Raw genomic sequence first — 17,843 nt, 5'->3', positions numbered from 1 at the left:
CCACCATGTTAATTATAACATAACATTAACACTAGAACAACTGTCACATGCCCATGAGGACAGGCTCATTTCTTCAATAGCCATAAAGATATTTTCAGTATACAGATATATACTGGGTCTACATTTCTCTAGCTGGTTCTCTCAGCCTGACTCCCATCCTGTACGGTTTGGGTGTTATTGTTAGCCCAAACACAGGAGTGAAATCTGGTTCTCTTGCATCTTCAGGCCAAATGAACTGAAAGCGGCGCAGCAGAGTAACCAAGAAGAGGAAGAGCTCCATGCGAGCCAGACTTTCACCGAGACATACACGAGGCCCTACACACAGACAGAATACATAAATGTAGATTTGCTTTTTGTCAAATTAATTAATCTCTGGTTTGGTTAAATAAGGTTTAAATGAAGTTTGCAGTGTCTTTTCACTCCTGAGTTCTCACCAGATGAAAAAGGTAAGAAGGCCTCAGGCTTCTCAAACTGTCCCTGTTCATTTAGGAAGTTAGATGGATTAAAATCATGAGGAAACTTCCACTGGCCTTCTTCGCTCAGCACTGAGGACAGGTTGGGAATGATCAGAGTTCCCTGGAAAGGGAAATAAAAAAACAGAGATTAACGTGTAGCAGAATGGTGAAGCCAAAGCAATTAAAATCGTCACCTTTGGGATGGTGTAGTTCATCAGTTCAGTATCTCTTGTGGTACAGTGGAACACACTCAGAGGCACAGTGTTGGCGACACGTTGACACTCATGAATCACAGCTTGTATGTACGGCATGTTGTGTCTGTCCTCGAATGATACCTCAGATTTTCCCTCCAGAACCTCATCAATCTCTTGCTGGCATCTCTCTAGAAACAAAGCATGTATGGCACCATTATGAGATTCATTCAACCTGCCAATTTGGGCAATAATATCAAAAGTTCAACATCGATTTAATAAACAGGTTTAGAAGATAATGCAATGGACAATTTTAAAGTTCACACTCTGGATGTCCGGATGAACCATGAGGTAGAGAATCGCTGTAAGTAGTGTGTTGGATGTGGTATCAGTTCCAGCCCCATGCAGATCCATAACATACACCACAAGTTGTTCTTCACTGAAAGTGGATTCACTGTCTCTCTGTAACAAACAAGACATAAAATAACACACATTAGCATGATTTGTCATCAGGCAAAACTGAATTGACTTAATCACACAAATACAAACCTTATCAAGCTCATCCAAATAGCAGTCGACAAAGTCTCTTGGTTTTCCTGGTACTCTTGTTGTCTTGTGCTTATTGATCATGTTTGCTGTCAAGCTTTTAAGTCTGCTGAAGTTATCAAAGGCTTTTTTAAAGGGAAGGGGCAAGGACCTCACCACAGGAAGTGCATCATAGAGCTATAAAAAAACAGAAGATTTGGCTCTTGTAGTACATGCATTCAAACCCCCCAATCACATTTTCAGTTCATGTGATACATGTCCTTCATAGATGCATCTGTATTAATGAAATATCTCCAGCTGAAACTATTACATTCTCTGGATAGGTGTAATAAACATTATTTAACAATGTCCCCATATTCATCTGATCGTTTCTACCACTGAGCATTAGGACTGTCCACTGTACATGGAGCATAGCAAAGGAGTAGATGTACCTGACTTCATCTCTACTGCACAGACTCTGGCTCCAAATTTTGACAACATGGTTCATTGGTTTCATTTCTGTAGAGTGGGAGGCAATGGAATCAAGCCATCCATGTTTTCTACAGTTGATGCCAATTCCCATCCACCAGTGTGTGTGTGTGTGTGTGTGTGTGTGTGTGTGTGTGGGGGGGGGGGGGGGGGGGGGTATTTTAAGAATTTTGACTTTTCCATGTTTTACCCCCCTAGAAATATGGAGATGGTCCATCTATGTGGGAAAATATAAAATTTTATTAAATTGAACCTTGCTAACTCCCCTGTACATACCCTCTGAAAGTTTCCATTCTTACAATATGACAAAATACATTACAGTGCTGTTTGATATTAGAATGCTTCTTTTTTTAATGTGTTTTAAAGTTATCAATGAATGCGAACCTCTTCAGGTATGCCACTAGGTACGACTACAACATTTTCAGTGCAGATGATCATTATTTTAAGGTAATAAGCTTAGTGGTAAGTAACCTTACATTCAAGTAAATTAAACATGGTAATTCTGCTCTTTTTCAGCAAGTTTTAAAGTTATTGATAAATGTCACACTCTTCAGTAATACCTCAAATATGAACTATTTTTAAGCATAGAGGATCATTACTTAAGGTTACTAATTTAGTCTTAAGAACCAGTATGCACAAATGATTTATATCTGAATTATATCTCCCAATGCATTAAATAGTCATTATTTGTGTTCTTGCAGGTAAATAATCACTGACAAATCAGTGCAAACTATGTAATTCTCTACTGATTGTCAAAATGGACATTTCAGACACAATTTCTGCCACTTAGCCTTATCTGTTGCATCTGAAACATTTCCAGTGCCTTAAACAACTCTTTTTGTGATAAATAAATGTTATTACTGTGATTTTTTGATGTTATACTATTTAAGAGTTATTTCCATTAAGGAATGCTTATATTAGTGAAAAAGGCAGTTTTTGACTATTTGGAGGGGTTATTAACTTCAGAGGGTATGTACAGGGGGGTTAGCATTTTTCAGTTGGACAAATATTGGTATTTCCATACTTAGATAGATCATGTCCATATTTTGGAGGGGGTAGAAAAACATTTTTGGTCTAACACCCCACCACCAGCCAGTTCTTCCCATGATTTTATTATAGCAGCTACTCACTGGGGAAAGTGGTGCAAACACATGCTTCCTCAGAGACACATGAAGCCGTTCAACTGCATATTTTTTGAACCGCTACTCATGCTTGGTCATAGGGTAGTGTCACAAACTTGAAGGAAATTGATATCTTCCCTCTTCCACGTACATTAGCTCACAGATACCCATGATTGGTTCATGTTACTCTTCAATAGCATAGCCAGCTTTGTTCTCTTGTTCCTCTGTCGCATTGTTGCATTATGTTTTCGAAATAATTTTACTTTCCTCTTAGATGTTGCACAATTGTTCACCTTTACACTAAAAATGGAATATTTAAGAGAGCAGATTATGTGTAGTTTACGTAAAAAGATTTAGTTTCTCATCAAAATGTGATTTCATGAATTCTATGTAATTAAATCAAGTTCCTAATTACTAGTTTGAATTATGTAGAGTATGATCAAGTGACATTGTATTAACACGATCCAATTATGGCCCGGTTCGATTTTGAGCTTGGGTGAGTGTGGCAGTGGGGGCGTGGTCCAGCATCGGTCTGTGACCGGAGGGCAGAGTCAGGGAAGGTAAGTGGCAGAATCACTACACCTGATGTCAATTAACCTGTGTTTGTGTGTCTTCCCAGTGACCATGCCCGATATAAGGAGAGAGAGAGCAGAGGAAGAGAGCTCTCTCCCCAACCAGACGGCTGATGTGTGTGTGCGTGTGTCTGGGAGAGTGAAAGACGCTGAAAAGTGTTAATAATTCCACCACCCCTCATCCACTGGATTCACAACTTCCTCACCAACAGACCACAGGCTGTCAGGATAGGCACAGTGACATCATCCACCATTATCACTAACACAGGAGCTCCGCAAGGCTGCGTTCTTAGCCCTTTCCTCTACACCCTCTACACCAACGACTGCATCAGCCCCTCACCCGTCACCACATATTTTAAATATTCCGACGACACTGCCATCCTAGGTTTGCTGAGCGACAATGACTCCATCACGGCCTACCAATCATCCATCTCCCTTTTTACCCAGTGGTGCACAGATAACTTTCTGGAACTCAATGTGGCAGAAACAAAGGAAATGGTATTTCATAATTCAGACACCACTGTTCTGCCCTCCACTCTCATCCATAATCAGAAGGTTGAACAGGTCAGCCATTTCAAGTACCTGGGACTCACTATAGACAATAAGCTGACATTTGATCAACACATCACTAACATCCACAAGAGGTCTCAACAAAGGCTCTCTGTCATCCGCAAGCTCAGTGCTCTCTCTGTTGCCCCTCATCTTCTGTCCCTTCTGTACTCCAGCATCATTCAGCCTATTCTACTGTACTGTTCACCCTGCTTCTATAATATGCTCTCAACCTCCAACAGAAACAAATTGACAAAAATCACACACACAGCATCCAAAATCATTCACCACCCCACACGCAACCTTGCTGAGCTCAACCTCAAAGCTGTCACACACCTTGCAGTGTCAATAATTGAAGACCACAATCACCCTCTTTACCCACTTTTCACACTGCTCCCATCTGGCTGCAGGTATAGGACTTTAAGATGGAGACGGGCACATTTTAGTAAGAGTTTTGTACCGTCTGCCATCTATGCATTGAACTGCCTCCCCCAATAACCCTGTACGGACTTTCCTGGACTGGGTAAATAGTGAAGGACTGTCTGATGCAGATATGTTGTAGGCCTACTGTCTGAATGGTTTCTTGTCTAAGTGAGCATATTTGATTTGATTTGATTTTTGATTTGATATATGTTCAATGTCTTGATGCCTGTCGCTTGTTTTTGTCTGAATGTCATTTTATACCTGTTTAATGTTGGTTATGTCTTTATTGTACTTATATGTTGTAGCTGTTCCAAGTCTGACAGTTGGTGAAGACAAATTTCCCTTGGGGGGACAATAAAGATCTATCTATCTATCTATCTATCTATCTATCTATCTATCTATCTATCTATCTATCTATCTATCTATCTATCTATCTATCTATCTATCTATCTATCTATCTATCTATCTATCTATCTATCTATCTATCTATCTATCTATCTATCTATCTATCTATCTATCTATCTATCTATCTATCTATCTATCTATCTATCTATCTATCTATCTATCTATCTATCTATCTATCTATCTATCTATCTATCTATCTATCTATCTATCTATCTATCTATCTATCTATCTATCTATCTATCTATCTATCTATCTATCTATCTATCTATCTATCTATCTATCTATCTATCTATCTATCTATCTATCTATCTATCTATCTATCTATCTATCTATCTATCTATCTATCTATCTATCTATCTATCTATCTATCTATCTATCTATCTATCTATCTATCTATCTATCTATCTATCTATCTATCTATCTATCTATCTATCTATCTATCTATCTATCTATCTATCTAAAGAGTTTTGGAAACTCAGTTCTGGCCTGCCGTACTTCTGTGCTCCACCCACCCGTGTAAAGTTCTACAGTGGTGCCGAAACCCGGGATCAGAGCACAGAGGAGAACAGCCCCATGGAGTCCTCCCCCTTTGTAGACCTGGTCCACGCCCTCGCCATGGCCCAACAGATCCAGCACCAGGCGCTGCTCGCCCTCTGAAAGGCGCAAGAACAACGGTTCGAGGCCCTGGTGCCCGCACAACAGGAAGATCGTCAGGAGTTCCGGCACCTCCTCGCGTCGGCAGGGGTCCACCACCTCCACCACCGCGGGCCCACCTCACCTCACCCTAATGAAGATGGGCCCGCATGACGACCCCAAGGCCTTCCTCACACTATTTGAACAAGCAGCAGAGGCCTGGGGCTGGTCAGTGGAACAACGGACAGCTCGCATCCTCCCCCTGCTAACGGGCGAGGCACAGCTGGCCGCGCTACAGCTCCTCGCTGACAGCCGGCTGGTCTACGTGGACCTGCACCGGGCCATCCTCCAGTGTGTGGGGTGCACCCCCGAACAACAATGCCAGAGCTTTCTCACTCTACGCCTAGAGGAGGTCGGCCGGCCGTTTGCGTTTGGCCAGCAACTCCGGGACGCCTGCCAGCGGTGGCTGAGGGCTGACAACCGTGACGCTGAAGGAATCATTGATCTGGTGGCACTGGAGCAGTTCATCGTCTGGCTTCCTGAAGGAACAGCCGAGTAGGTCCAGCGCCATCGCCCGGCATCGCTGGATCAGGCCATCGAGTTGGCGGAGGATCATTTGGCAGCTGTTCCCACAGCAGGACAGCAGATCTCCTCTTCTCCTCTCTCTCTCTCTCCCCCTCCCCTTCTGTGTCTTGTCCTCACCCCATTCCCCCACCGCGGAGGCGGGGGCCGGCTCCACCCCAGCCGGCCCGCCGCACCCCGGTGCCTTCCCGTTTCCCACTTCCATGTCTGTCTCTCCCCCCCCCTCAGGTGAATGAGCCCCAGAGCTCCAGTGCAGAGAGAAAGCCCGGGCCGGTTTGCTGGTGCTGCGGGGAGCCAGGGCACCTCCACCATCAGTGCTTGGTAATGGACGTGAGCGCAGTGGTCTGGATCCCCAACGCACCAGGAGCTGCCCTCGATTGGTCCGAAGTGTATCGCATACCGGTGAGTGTCCAAGGGGATATGTATCAGGCTTTGGTGGACTCTGGCTGTAATCAGACCTCAATCCACCAAAGCCTGGTGCAAGGCGAAGCATTGGGGGGAGCACAATTGGTGAAGGTGTTGTGTGTGCACGGGGATGTTCACAACTACCCTTTAGTGTCAGTCCACATTCTATTTCGAGAGGAGAAATCTAGTGTAAAGGTGGCGGTTAATCCTCGCCTTACCCACTCGATAATTTTGGGGACTGATTGGCCGGGATTTCGGGAATTAATGACTCATTTAGTAAAGAGTGGGTCCTGCCGTAGTTCAGCAGGGGGAGGTCCCGGAGTGGCATTGGCGGGAGCAGCTGTCACAGAGCCGTCTACGTCATCTTCGCGTCAGAGTGAGGAGCAGCAGGCTCCTCCTCCCTCTCTCGGGGAATCCCTTTCGGATTTCCCGTTAAAGCAGTCGCGAGACGAGACTCTGCGGCATGCGTTTGACCAAGTGAGAGTAATTGATGGTCAAACGCTCCAGCCAAACACCACCCCATCCTTCCCCTATTTCTCCATTATGAAAGATAGATTATACCGAGTGACGCAGGACACTCAGACTAAGGAGACGGTCTCACAACTTTTGATCCCAAAGGGCCACGGGAATTGGTATTCCAGGCAGCTCACTTTACTCCCATGGCTGGACACTTGGGGCAGGATAAGACACTAGCCCGAATAATGGCCCGGTTCTATTGGCCAGGGATTTGCGGCGATGTCCGTAAGTGGTGTATGGCATGCTGCGAATGCCAGTTAGTAAATCCAGTGGCCATTCCAAAAGCGCCTTTGCACCCTCTACCATTAATCGAGACCTCATTCGAAAGAATTGGGATGGATCTCGTCAGGCCATTAGACTGGTCAACAGGAGGGTATCGCTTTATTTTAGTCCTGGTGGACTATGCAACGCAATACCCAGAAGCAGTGCCTCTTTGCAATATCTCAGCGTGCAGTATTGCGGAAGCACTCTTCCACGTCATCTCCTGAGTCAGAATCCCCAAAGAGATTCTGACTGATCAAGGCACTTCGTTTATGTCACGCACACTGCGCGAACTCTATGGGTTATTGGGAATTAAGCCGATCTGCATCAGTGTTTATCACCCACAAACAGACAGTTTAGTTGAACGGTTCAACCACACCCTCAAGAATCTCTCATCTCATCTCATTATCTCTAGCCGCTTTATCCTTCTACAGGGTCGCAGGCAAGCTGGAGCCTATCCCAGCTGACTACGGGCGAAAGGCGGGGTACACCCTGGACAAGTCGCCAGGTCATCACAGGGCCGACACATAGACACAGACAACCATTCACACTCACATTCACACCTATGGTCAATTTAGAGTCACCAGTTAACCTAACCTGCATGTCTTTGGACTGTGGGGGAAACCGGAGCACCCGGAGGAAACCCACGCGGACACGGGGAGAACATGCAAACTCCACACAGAAAGGCCCTCGCCGGCCCCGGGGCTCGAACCCAGGACCTTCTTGCTGTGAGGCAACAGCGCTAACCACTACACCACCGTGCCGCCACCCTCAAGAATATAATTAAAAAATTCATAAGCGAGGACAAACGCAATTGGGATAAATGGCTTGAACCCCTGTTATTCACAGTGCGAGAGGTCCCAGAAGCCTCCACAGGGTTCTCCCCATTCTAATTATTATATGGGCATAAGCCGCGCGACATCCTAGATGTACTGTGGGAAAATTGGGAGGAGGGACCTTCACTGAGCAAAAACGAAATTCAATACGTTATTGACCTGCGTGCAAAACTCAACACACTCACACACCTAACCCAGGAGAATTTGTGGCAGGCTCAAGAATGGCAAATCCACCTGTACAATAGGGGTACTTGCCTTAGGGAGTTCGCACCGGGAGATAAAGTACTCATACTGTTGCCCATGTTGAGCTCCAAATTGATCGCCAAGTGGCAAGGACCCTTTGAGGTCACACGGCGAGTCGGGGACGTTGACTATGAGATGAGGCGAATGGACAGGGGTGGGGCACTACAGATTTACCACCTCAATCTGCTTAAACTCTGGAACGAGGATGTCCCGGTGGCATTGGTGTCAGTGGTTCCGGAGAAGGTGGAGCTGGGGCCGGAGGTTCAAAAAGGAACATTGACATCACTTACCTCTCCGGTCCCCTATGGAGACCACCTCTCCCCGACCCAACTCACAGAGGTTGCCCAGTTGCAGACCGAATTTTCGGATGTGTTCTCGCCCCTGCCCGGCTGCACCCGCCTCATAGAACACCACATTGAGATGCCCCCGGGGGTGGTAGTGCGCAGCCGCCCTTACAGGCTACCCAAACACAAGAAAAAGGTGGTTTGGGAAGAACTCAAGGCCATGCTTGAAATGGGCATCGTCGAGGAGTCCCACAGTGACTGGAGCAGCCCGGTGGTCTTGGTTCCCAAGGCCGACGGGTCGGTCCGGTTCTGTGGGGACTATAGAAAAGTCAATAGTGTGTCTAAATTCAACGTGTTCCCAATGCCTCGCATTGACGAGTTGCTGGATCGACTAGGCACGGCTCACTTGTATTTGACACTGGATTTGACAAAGGGTTATTGGCAGATCCCCTTGACTCCATTATCCCGAGAAAAAATGGCCTTTTCCACACCGTTTGGCTTACACCAATTTGTCACAATTCCTTTTGGGCTGTGTGGGGTGCCCGGTACGTTCCAGCGGCTCATGGACAGGGTCCTCTGCCCCCACGCCACTTACGCGGCCGCATACTTGGATGACATTATAATCTATAGTAAAGACTGGCCGCGGCATTTGCAGCACCTGAGGGCCGTCCTTGGGTCGCTGAGGCAAGCGGGTCTCACGGCCAACCTGAAGAAGTGTGCAATTGGGCGGGTGGAAGTATGGTATCTGGGCTACCACTTGGGCAATGGGCAGGTGCGTCCCCAAATTAATAAGATGGCAGCAATTGCGGCCTGCCCGAGGCCCAAGACCAAAAAGGGGGTGAGACAGTTCCTGTGGCTGGCTGGCTACTATTGTAGGTTTATACCTAATTATTCGGATGTCACCAGCCCGCTGACTGATCTCACTAAAAAGGGGGCACCAAATCCAGTCCAGTGGACGGAGCAATGCCAGCGGGCTTTCTCTGAGGTGAAGGCTGCACTGTGTGGGGGGCCACTGTCACACTCCCCTGACTTTTCTCTCCCCTTTATGTTGCAGACGGATGTGTCGGACAGAGGGCTGGGGCAGTTTTGTCCCAGGAGGTGGAGGGGGAGGCTCGCCCCATGCTGTACATCAGCAGGAAACTGTCAGTGCGTGAGGGGCGCTACAGCACAATCGAGGAGGAGTGCCTAGCCATCAAGTAGGCAGTCCTCGCCCTCTGCTACTACCTGCTGGGATGCCCTTTCACTCTCTGTTCGGACCACGCGCCCCTCCAGTGGCTCCCCCACATGAAGGATGCCAACGCGCAGATCACCCGTTGGTATCTGGCACTCCAGCCCTTTAACTTCAAGGTGATCCACAGGCCGGGGGTGCAGATGGTTGTGGAGGACTTCCTCTCCCATCGAGGCGGGGAGTTGGCTGCAGGCCAGACAGCTGCCCGGCCTGAGTCGGGCGGTGGGGGTATGTGGCAGCGGGGGTGTGGTCAAGCTTCGGTCTGTGACCGGAGGGCAGAGTCAGAGAAGGTAAGTGGCAGAATCACTACACCTGATGTCAATTAAACAGTGTTTGTGTGTCTTCCCAGTGACCATGCCCGATATAAGGAGAGAGAGAGCAGAGGAAGAGAGCTCTCTCCCCAACCAGACGGCTGATGTGTGTGTGTGTGTGTGTCTGAGTGTCTGGGAGAGTGAAAGATGCTGAAAAGTGTTAATAAAGGGGGGGCACTAGTGAGCACCGTATGGAGTAGTCATATTTCTCAGAGCTCCTCTCCACATTCGAAATAGTTTGGTCATTTACTTAATGTTTCATCTAATTTCCCAGTTTCGCCTCATAAATACTTTGACCTAAGCTCCTCAAGATGACAAAACCGAAAACTGAAAGAGGGAAGTGGCAAGAGAAAGCCTCTCACGAGGCCGATGGCCAGCCATGTGTGGAGCTAGCGGAGCTAGCTGCTGCGGCCCCGGAGTTAGCCAACAAAACTGATCTGGAGTCTGAATCGAGCATCCTCACAGCTATATGATGTATGAGCAGGATGATGAATGACCGTTTTAATGACTTGGAGGCATCTTTGGCATCCACCCAGGCAACTCTGGTGAGTCTTGGTAACCGAATACAGGAGGTGGAAAATGCTAGCTCGGAGTATGACCGCCATCTCTTGGTCGTTGAGCAGAAATGTATGAAAATGCAGTCGGAAAATGAAGCACTTCGTCTGAAAGTAATGGACCTGGAGGCTTGCTCCCGGCGGCAGAATATTAAAATCATTGGCTTGCCTGAGAAAATCCAGAACGGACACCCAACAGAGTTTTTGGCAAAGTTCATCCCTGAGCTGCTGGGCGCTGATAACTTTCCCAGACCGCTGGAGGTGGACCGGGCTCATCGGCTGGGAAGATGGCTCTCCGGGGATGATGCGCATCTGCGCGTAATGATAGCACGGATTCATCACTTCCAACTGAAGGAGAAAATATTACAGCTGGCCCACCAGCAGTTTCCTCTACGCTACAATGGTAAAGCAGTTCACTTCTTTCCTGATTACCCAGCGGAGGTGATGAAGCAACGGCAGGCATTTGATCCTGTCCGTAAGCGACTCCGAGATGCAGGTGTGAGGTGCGGTTTTGTCTACCCGGCATGGCTGCGGGTCTCCAGTGGCACCATGGACAGAGTTTTTTGTCCCCGCAGGATGCCAAGATGTTTGCAGAGACACTGTCTTGAATTCCATCCGCCGACATGGCGTATTTCCGTATGCGATTCTTAAGTTGTTTGCACACCTACCAGGACATTTATATGACAGCTTGTAAGGTATGTGCGTATGTATGCTAACAAATATATTTATCGCTGTTGATTTTCACAAGCACTTGTCCTCATTAGTGGAGAGGGCGCAGGGTCCTTGGGTTAACTTAGTGGCTGGTTAGTTGTTCCTGTATGGTCTGGCAGCCCCTAAGAGAGTATGTACTGCAGGGTTTACAATCTCACTTTGTTTGGGAAAGTGGGAGGGGGGAAGAGGGTGATGTTCTTGTTTGTTTTCATGTGTTTCTCTTGTCTTTATCATTATTTTATTAGGGCATTATGTTTGTATGCTGCTACTATGCAAAATCCATATGCATCCTAGTATACCTTTGCCAGGTGGTGGCATCACTTTTACTAGTTGGAATGTGTGTGGGCTGGGTCTTGTGCTCAAGAGAGCTAAAGCGTTCTCTCACTTAAAATTTCTGTCTGCTGATATAGTGTTGTGGCAGCAGGGGTGTGGCCAAGCAGCAGTATGTGAATGGAGGGCGGGGTCAGAGAAGGTAAGTGGCTAGGTCATTACAACTGGTGTCAATTAATGTGTGTGTGTTTGTTTGTTTGTTGCAGGGATGGAGTATAAAAGGAGGGGGAGAGCAGAGAAGAATCTTTCCCCTGACCAGAACACGTGTGTGTTGAGTGTGTGAGTGAGAAAAGTTGAAAAGCTAATGAAAATAGCACAATAAAGTGTCTGTGTGAACACTAACTCTTGCCTGCCATGCTTCTGTGCCCCGCCCACATCAGGGATTACGACAGTGGTGCCGAAACCCGGGACACAGAAGAGAACCACCCCATGGAGTCCTCCCCATTTAAAGGGCTCATCCTTGCCCTTGCTACCGCCCAGCAGAACCAGCATCAAGCGCTGATCACCCTCCGGAAGGAGCAGCAGCAGCGCTTTGAAGCCTTGATGCTGGCCCAGCAGGAAGATCGCCAGGCGTTCCGGCACCTGCTCACGCCAGCCGGGCCATTGGCCAATGCTGCCGCCACCCTCACGAAGATGGGACCGCTGGACGATCCGGAAGCATTCCTCGCTCTCTTTGAGCAAGCAGCTGAGGCATTGGAATGGCCGCTGGAGCAGCGCGCGGCGCGCCTCCTCCCGCTCCTGACTGGTGAGGCGCAGCTCGCAGTGCAGCAGCTCCCTGCTGACAGCCAGCTGGTCTATGCAGGCCTAAAGAAAGCCATTCTGCAGCAGCTCGGCCGCTCCCCAGAGCAACACCGTCAGCACTTCCAGACGCTGACACTGGAGGAGGTCTGCCAGCTGTTTGCATTCAGCCAGCAACTCTGGGACACCTGCCGGCAATGGCTGAGGGTGGAAGACCACGATGCCGAGGAGATCATCAATCTGGTGGCACTGGAGCAGTTTATCTCTCAACTTCCGGAAGGAACGGCAGAATGGGTCCAGTGTCACCACCCGGCGTCGCTGGAACGAGCCATCGAGCTGGCGGAGGACCATCTGGAGGCGGCTCTGATGGCAGGCAGATGAGGCGTCTCCCCTTGCTTCTCTACCTTCTCTCTCTCTCTCTCTCTCTCTCCCTCTCTCCCTTCTGTCTCTTGTCCCCCTCTCCACCCCGTTCCCCTGCCACGAAGGCGGCGGCTGGCTCCTCCCCAGCTGGCCCATCGCACCTGTGGTGTCCTCCCATCTCCCTCTTCTGTGTCTGTGTTGTCTCCCCCTCAGGTGAGTGGCACCCATTACACCAGTGCAGAGGGAAAGCCTGGGCCAGTATGCTGGCGTGGCGGGGAATAGGAGCGTCTCCAGAGTCAGAGCGCTGCAAGGGAGGTGGGTGCTGTCATCTGGATCCCCGACATGCCAGAAACCACCCCCGATCGGGCCGGAATGTATCACATAAAGGTGAGTATTCAAGGGGATACATATCACGCTTTGGTGGATTCCGGTTGTAATCAGACGTCAAGTCACCAATGCCTGGTGCAAGGTGAGGCATTGGAGGAGCACAAGTGGTGAAGGTGTTGTGTGTGCACGGGGATGTTCACCATTACCCGCTAGTGTCTGTCCATATTCTATTCCGGGGCCAAACGCATAGAATAAAGGCGGCCGTTAGTCCTCGTCTTACCCACTCATTGATCTTGGGAACTGATTGGCCGCGATTTAAAGAATTACTGGAGTATTTAACATATAGTGGGTCCTACCTTAGTAGGTCATGGAAAGATCCCTGTGTGGCATTGGCTGGAGAAGCTGTCGCAGAGCTGTCCACATTGATACCGTGTCAGAGTGAGGAGCAGCCTGCTCCTCCTCCCTTTCTCGGGGAGTCCCTTGGGGATTTCCCGTTAGAGCAGTTGTGGGACGAGACTCTGCGGCATGCATTTGATCAAGTGAGAGTAATCAATGGTCAAACTCTTCAGCCGAGCGCGGCACCGACCTTCCCCTATTTTGCCATTATTAGAGATAGATTGTACCAAGTGACGCAGGACACTCAAACTAAGGAACAAGGAACCCAGTTGTTAATCCCAAAGAGCCATAGGGAACTCGTATTCCATGCGGCTCACTTTAATCCCATGGCTGGACACTTGGGGCAAGACAAAACACTAGCCCAAATAATGGCCCAGTTCTATTGGCCAGGGATTCGCGGGGATGTCCGTCGGTGGTGTGCGGTGTGCCATGAATGCCAATTAGTCAATCCTGTGGCCACTTCAAAAGCACCGTTGCGCCCTCTTCCTCTAATCGAGACCCCATTTGAGCGAATTGGGATGGATCTCGTCGGGCCATTAGATCAGTCAGCATGGGGATATAGCTTTATTTTAGTTCTAGTGGACTATGCAACACGATATCCAAAAGCAGTGTCTCCCCACAATATCTCAGCACGCAGTATTGCAGAGGAACTCTTCTGCTTTATCTCCCGGGTCGGGATTCCGAAAGAAGTCCTGACAGACCAAGGCACCTCATTTATGTCATGCACATTGCGCAAACTGTATGGGTTACTGGGGATTAAGTCTATCCGCACCAGTGTCTATCACCCACAAATGGATGGATTAGTAGAGCAATTTAACCAGACACTCAAAAACATAATCCGGAAATTCGTAAGTGAAGATGTGCGTAATTGGGATAAGTGGCTCAAGCCCCTGTTATTCGCAGTATGAGAGGTCCCACAAGCCTCCACAGGGTTTTCTCCCTTTGAATTATTATATGGGCGTAAGCCGCGTGGCATTCTGGATGTGCTGCGGGAAAATTGGGAGGAGGGACGTTCACCGAGTAAAAATGAAATCCAGTACGTTCTTGATCTGCACGCAAAACTCCACACCCTCATGCACCTAACCCAGGAGAATTTACAGCAGGCACAAGAACGTCAAAGCCAGCTGTATGACAGGGGCATGCGCCTTAGAGAGTTCATGCTGGGAGACAAAGTACTCATATTATTGCCCACGTCGAGTTCTAAATTAGTCGCCAAGTGGCAAGGGCCCTTCGACGTCACACGGCGAGTCGGGGACGTCGACTATGAGGTGAAACAAACAGATAGGGGTGGGGCACTGCAAGTCTACCACCTCAACCTTTTAAAATGCTGGAATAAGGGGGTCCCCATGGCATTGACATCGGTAGTCCCAGAGAAGGCGGAGCTGGGGCTGGAGGTAAAAAAGATAACATCTCAGACCACTCTGGTCCCTTGTGGAGACCACCTCTCGCCGACCCAACTCATGGAGGTAGCCAAGTTGCAGAAGGAATTTTCCGACGTGTTCTTGCCCCTTCTTGGTCATACCCACCTCATAGAACACCACATCAAAACGCCCCTGGGGGTGGTAGTGCATAGCCGCCCTTACCGCTTGCCCGAACACGAGAAAAAGGTGGTTCAGGATGAACTCAAGGCCATGCTCGAAATGGGCATAATCGAGGAGCCCCACAGTGACTGGAGCAGCCCAGTGGTCCTGGTTCCCAAGACCGATGGGTCAGTCCGGTTCTGTGTGGACTATAGAAAGGTCAACGCAGTGTCTAAATTTGATGCATAGCCAATGCCTCGCATTGATGAGTTGCTTGATCGGTTAGGTGCTGCTCGCTTTTATTCGACACTGGATCTAACCAAGGGATATTGGCAGATCCCCTTGACTCCTCTATCCTGAGAGAAAACAGCCTTTTCCACACCATTTGGTTTACACCAATTTGTCACGCTCCCTTTTGGGTTGTTTGGGGCGCCCGCTACATTCCAGCAGCTTATGGACAGGGTCCTCCGCCCTCATGCTGCCTACGTGGCCGCCTATCTAGATGACATAATAATATACAGTCATGATTGGCCACGGCACTTGGAACACCTGAGGGCTGTTCTAAAGTCGCTGAGGTGAGCAGGCCTCACAGCTAACCCGAAAAAGTGTGCAATTGGGTGGGTGGAAGTACGGTATCTGGGGTTCTACCTGGGTCATGGGCAGGTGCGTCCCCAAATTAACAAGACTGCAGCGATTGCAGCCTGTCTGAGGCCCAAGACCAAAAAGGAGGTGAGGCGGTTCTTGGGGCTGGCTGGCTATTATCATAGGTTTCTACCTAACTATTCGGACGTCACCAGCCCGCTAACCGACCTCACTTAAAAGGGGGCTCCAGATCTGGTCCAGTGGACGGAGCAATTCCAACAGGCGTTCTCTGAGGTAAAAGCTGCACTGTGTGGGGGGCCACTTTTACACTCCCCTGACTTCTCTCTCCCCTTTATTTTGCAGACTGATGCATCGGACAGGGGGCTGGGGGTTGTTTTGTCCCACGAGGTGGAGGGTGAGGAGCGCTCGGTGCTGTACATCAGCTGAAAGCTGTCGATGCGATGCAAGTACAGCACAATTGAAAAGGAGTGTCTCGCCATCAAGTGGGCGGTCCTTGCCCTCCGATACTACCTGCTGGGGTGCCCTTTCACTCTCTGTTTGGACCACGTGCCCCTCGAGTGGCTCCACCGCATGAAGGATGCCAATGCGTGGATCACCTGTTGGTATCTCACTCTCCAGCCATTTAAGTTCGAGGTGATCCACAGGCCGGGGATGCAGATGGTGGTGGTGGACTTCCTGTCCCGTCGGGGGGGGGAGTCAGTTTCAGACTGGACCGCTCCCTGGCCTGAGTTGGGTGGTGGGGGTATGTGGCAGCAGGGGCGTGGCCAAGCAGCAGCCTGTGAATGGAGGGCGGGGTCGGGGAAGGTAAGTGGCTAGGTCATTACACCTGGTGTTAATTAATGTGTGTGTGTTTGTTTGTTTGTTGCAGGGATGGAGTATAAAAGGAGGGGGAGAGCAGAGAAGAATCTCTCCCCTAACCAGAACACGTGTGTGTTGTGTGTGTGAGTGAGAAAAGTTGAAAAGCTAATGGAAACAGCAAAATAAAGTGTCTGTGTGAACACTAACTCTCGCCTGCTGTGCTTCTGTGTCCCGCCCACATCAGGGATTACTACAAGTGTATTTGCAAGAAACGCATATCAGACCCACAAAGGAAAAATTACTTAGATGTAGCTGGGCCAATCATATTTTTCAGTCCACGTTTTCCAGTAAAGCCAGAGGAGTGGCAATTTTGATCCATAAGACTGTGCCTTTTAGGCATGTTTCTACTGTGAGTGATCTAAATGGCCGGTTTATTTTGGTAATGGGCTACATTCCCTCATTTCATGTTATGCTCCTTAATGTATATGGTCCAAATTTTGATGACCCAGCTTTTTTCTGTAAGATATTTAACTCACTGCCTGATCCCTTGGATACACATTTAATTGTAGGTGGTGACTTCAACTGTGTGCTTGATAGCCACAGGATAGGACAGTCCAGCCAAATCAGTCGTCTACCTCCTCCACGGTTTTAAATAACTTCATGTCTTCCATGAATCTAGTTGATTTTGGAGGCTTGGACATCCTACAGATAGAGATTATTCTTTTTTTTCACAAATGTGACCCCTCACCGAATCCAGGGACACATGTCGGCCGAAACGAATCCGAGATAATCGCAAAAGAAGCATTTTTTTTCGAAATTTGTGATTTTTGTTTTTTTCCATCATGCGCAAGTTGAGATCTTGAAGAATGCAATCAGTATTTCAGATAATAGATTGTTTTGTTGGAAAAGCATACATTTTTTGTTGCAAATTGTCTAGTTTTTGTCAGGACTGTAGCCTGCTGGGGGGTGTGGGTAAATTACCATATGGGCCATTCACATGATGATTTAAGTCTTTTGTTTTGTTTTTTAGTGAATCAGCTGTATGATACGAGCTGAGCTCGTGGCTACTTAAGCTGCATACAGGCGTGTAATTTCACTATGGAATGAGGAAGCTAAACAGAGCGCAGAGGAGCTGAAACACCGCGAAGCAAACAGACACATGGTTTTTACATCGGAGATAACCATTTCTAGCAAAAAAACCCAACCAAAAGGAAGCTAGGATTACATTCCATCGGAGGCATTGGTGTGTGCAAGGCGACGTTTCTCTTTCTGATGGGGTAAGTTTATTAATCTAAGGCTGTGTGGTTATTTTTGCATGTAACAGAGAGTGTTGTGGTTTGGTTAAGCCTAGGTTACAACCGGACGTACGATTTTTTGGCCATGTGATTTTTGGCGTTTCCCAAATCGCTGCGTTTTTTTTTTTTTGTTCATGGAGAAAGACGTACGTTGGCCGTAAGTTTGTCTTGCAACCTGTAAA

The 17,843-nt window shown here is 48.4% G+C and overlaps 1 protein-coding gene across 1 annotated transcript in view; it reads right to left on the bottom strand.

Moving 5' to 3' along the window:
* Nucleotides 1–17,843, bottom strand: part of LOC132890283 (cytochrome P450 2D3-like) — a 61,964-nt gene continuing 44,121 nt past the window's right edge. Inside the window, exons 5-9 of the mRNA XM_060927097.1 lie at nucleotides 1,167–1,369; nucleotides 973–1,100; nucleotides 650–837; nucleotides 435–576; nucleotides 1–315 (exon numbers count right to left, since the gene is read on the bottom strand). Of these exons, the coding sequence (XP_060783080.1) occupies nucleotides 119–315; nucleotides 435–576; nucleotides 650–837; nucleotides 973–1,100; nucleotides 1,167–1,369 (858 nt within the window). The 3' untranslated portion in view covers nucleotides 1–118. The remainder of the gene's footprint in view (nucleotides 316–434; nucleotides 577–649; nucleotides 838–972; nucleotides 1,101–1,166; nucleotides 1,370–17,843) is intronic.

Source organism: Neoarius graeffei, chromosome 8 (genome assembly GCF_027579695.1).
Source record: "Neoarius graeffei isolate fNeoGra1 chromosome 8, fNeoGra1.pri, whole genome shotgun sequence".
NCBI lineage: Eukaryota > Metazoa > Chordata > Actinopteri > Siluriformes > Ariidae > Neoarius > Neoarius graeffei.
Note: the sequence above shows the minus strand (reverse complement) of the source record. Positions and strands in the feature narration are given on the sequence as shown.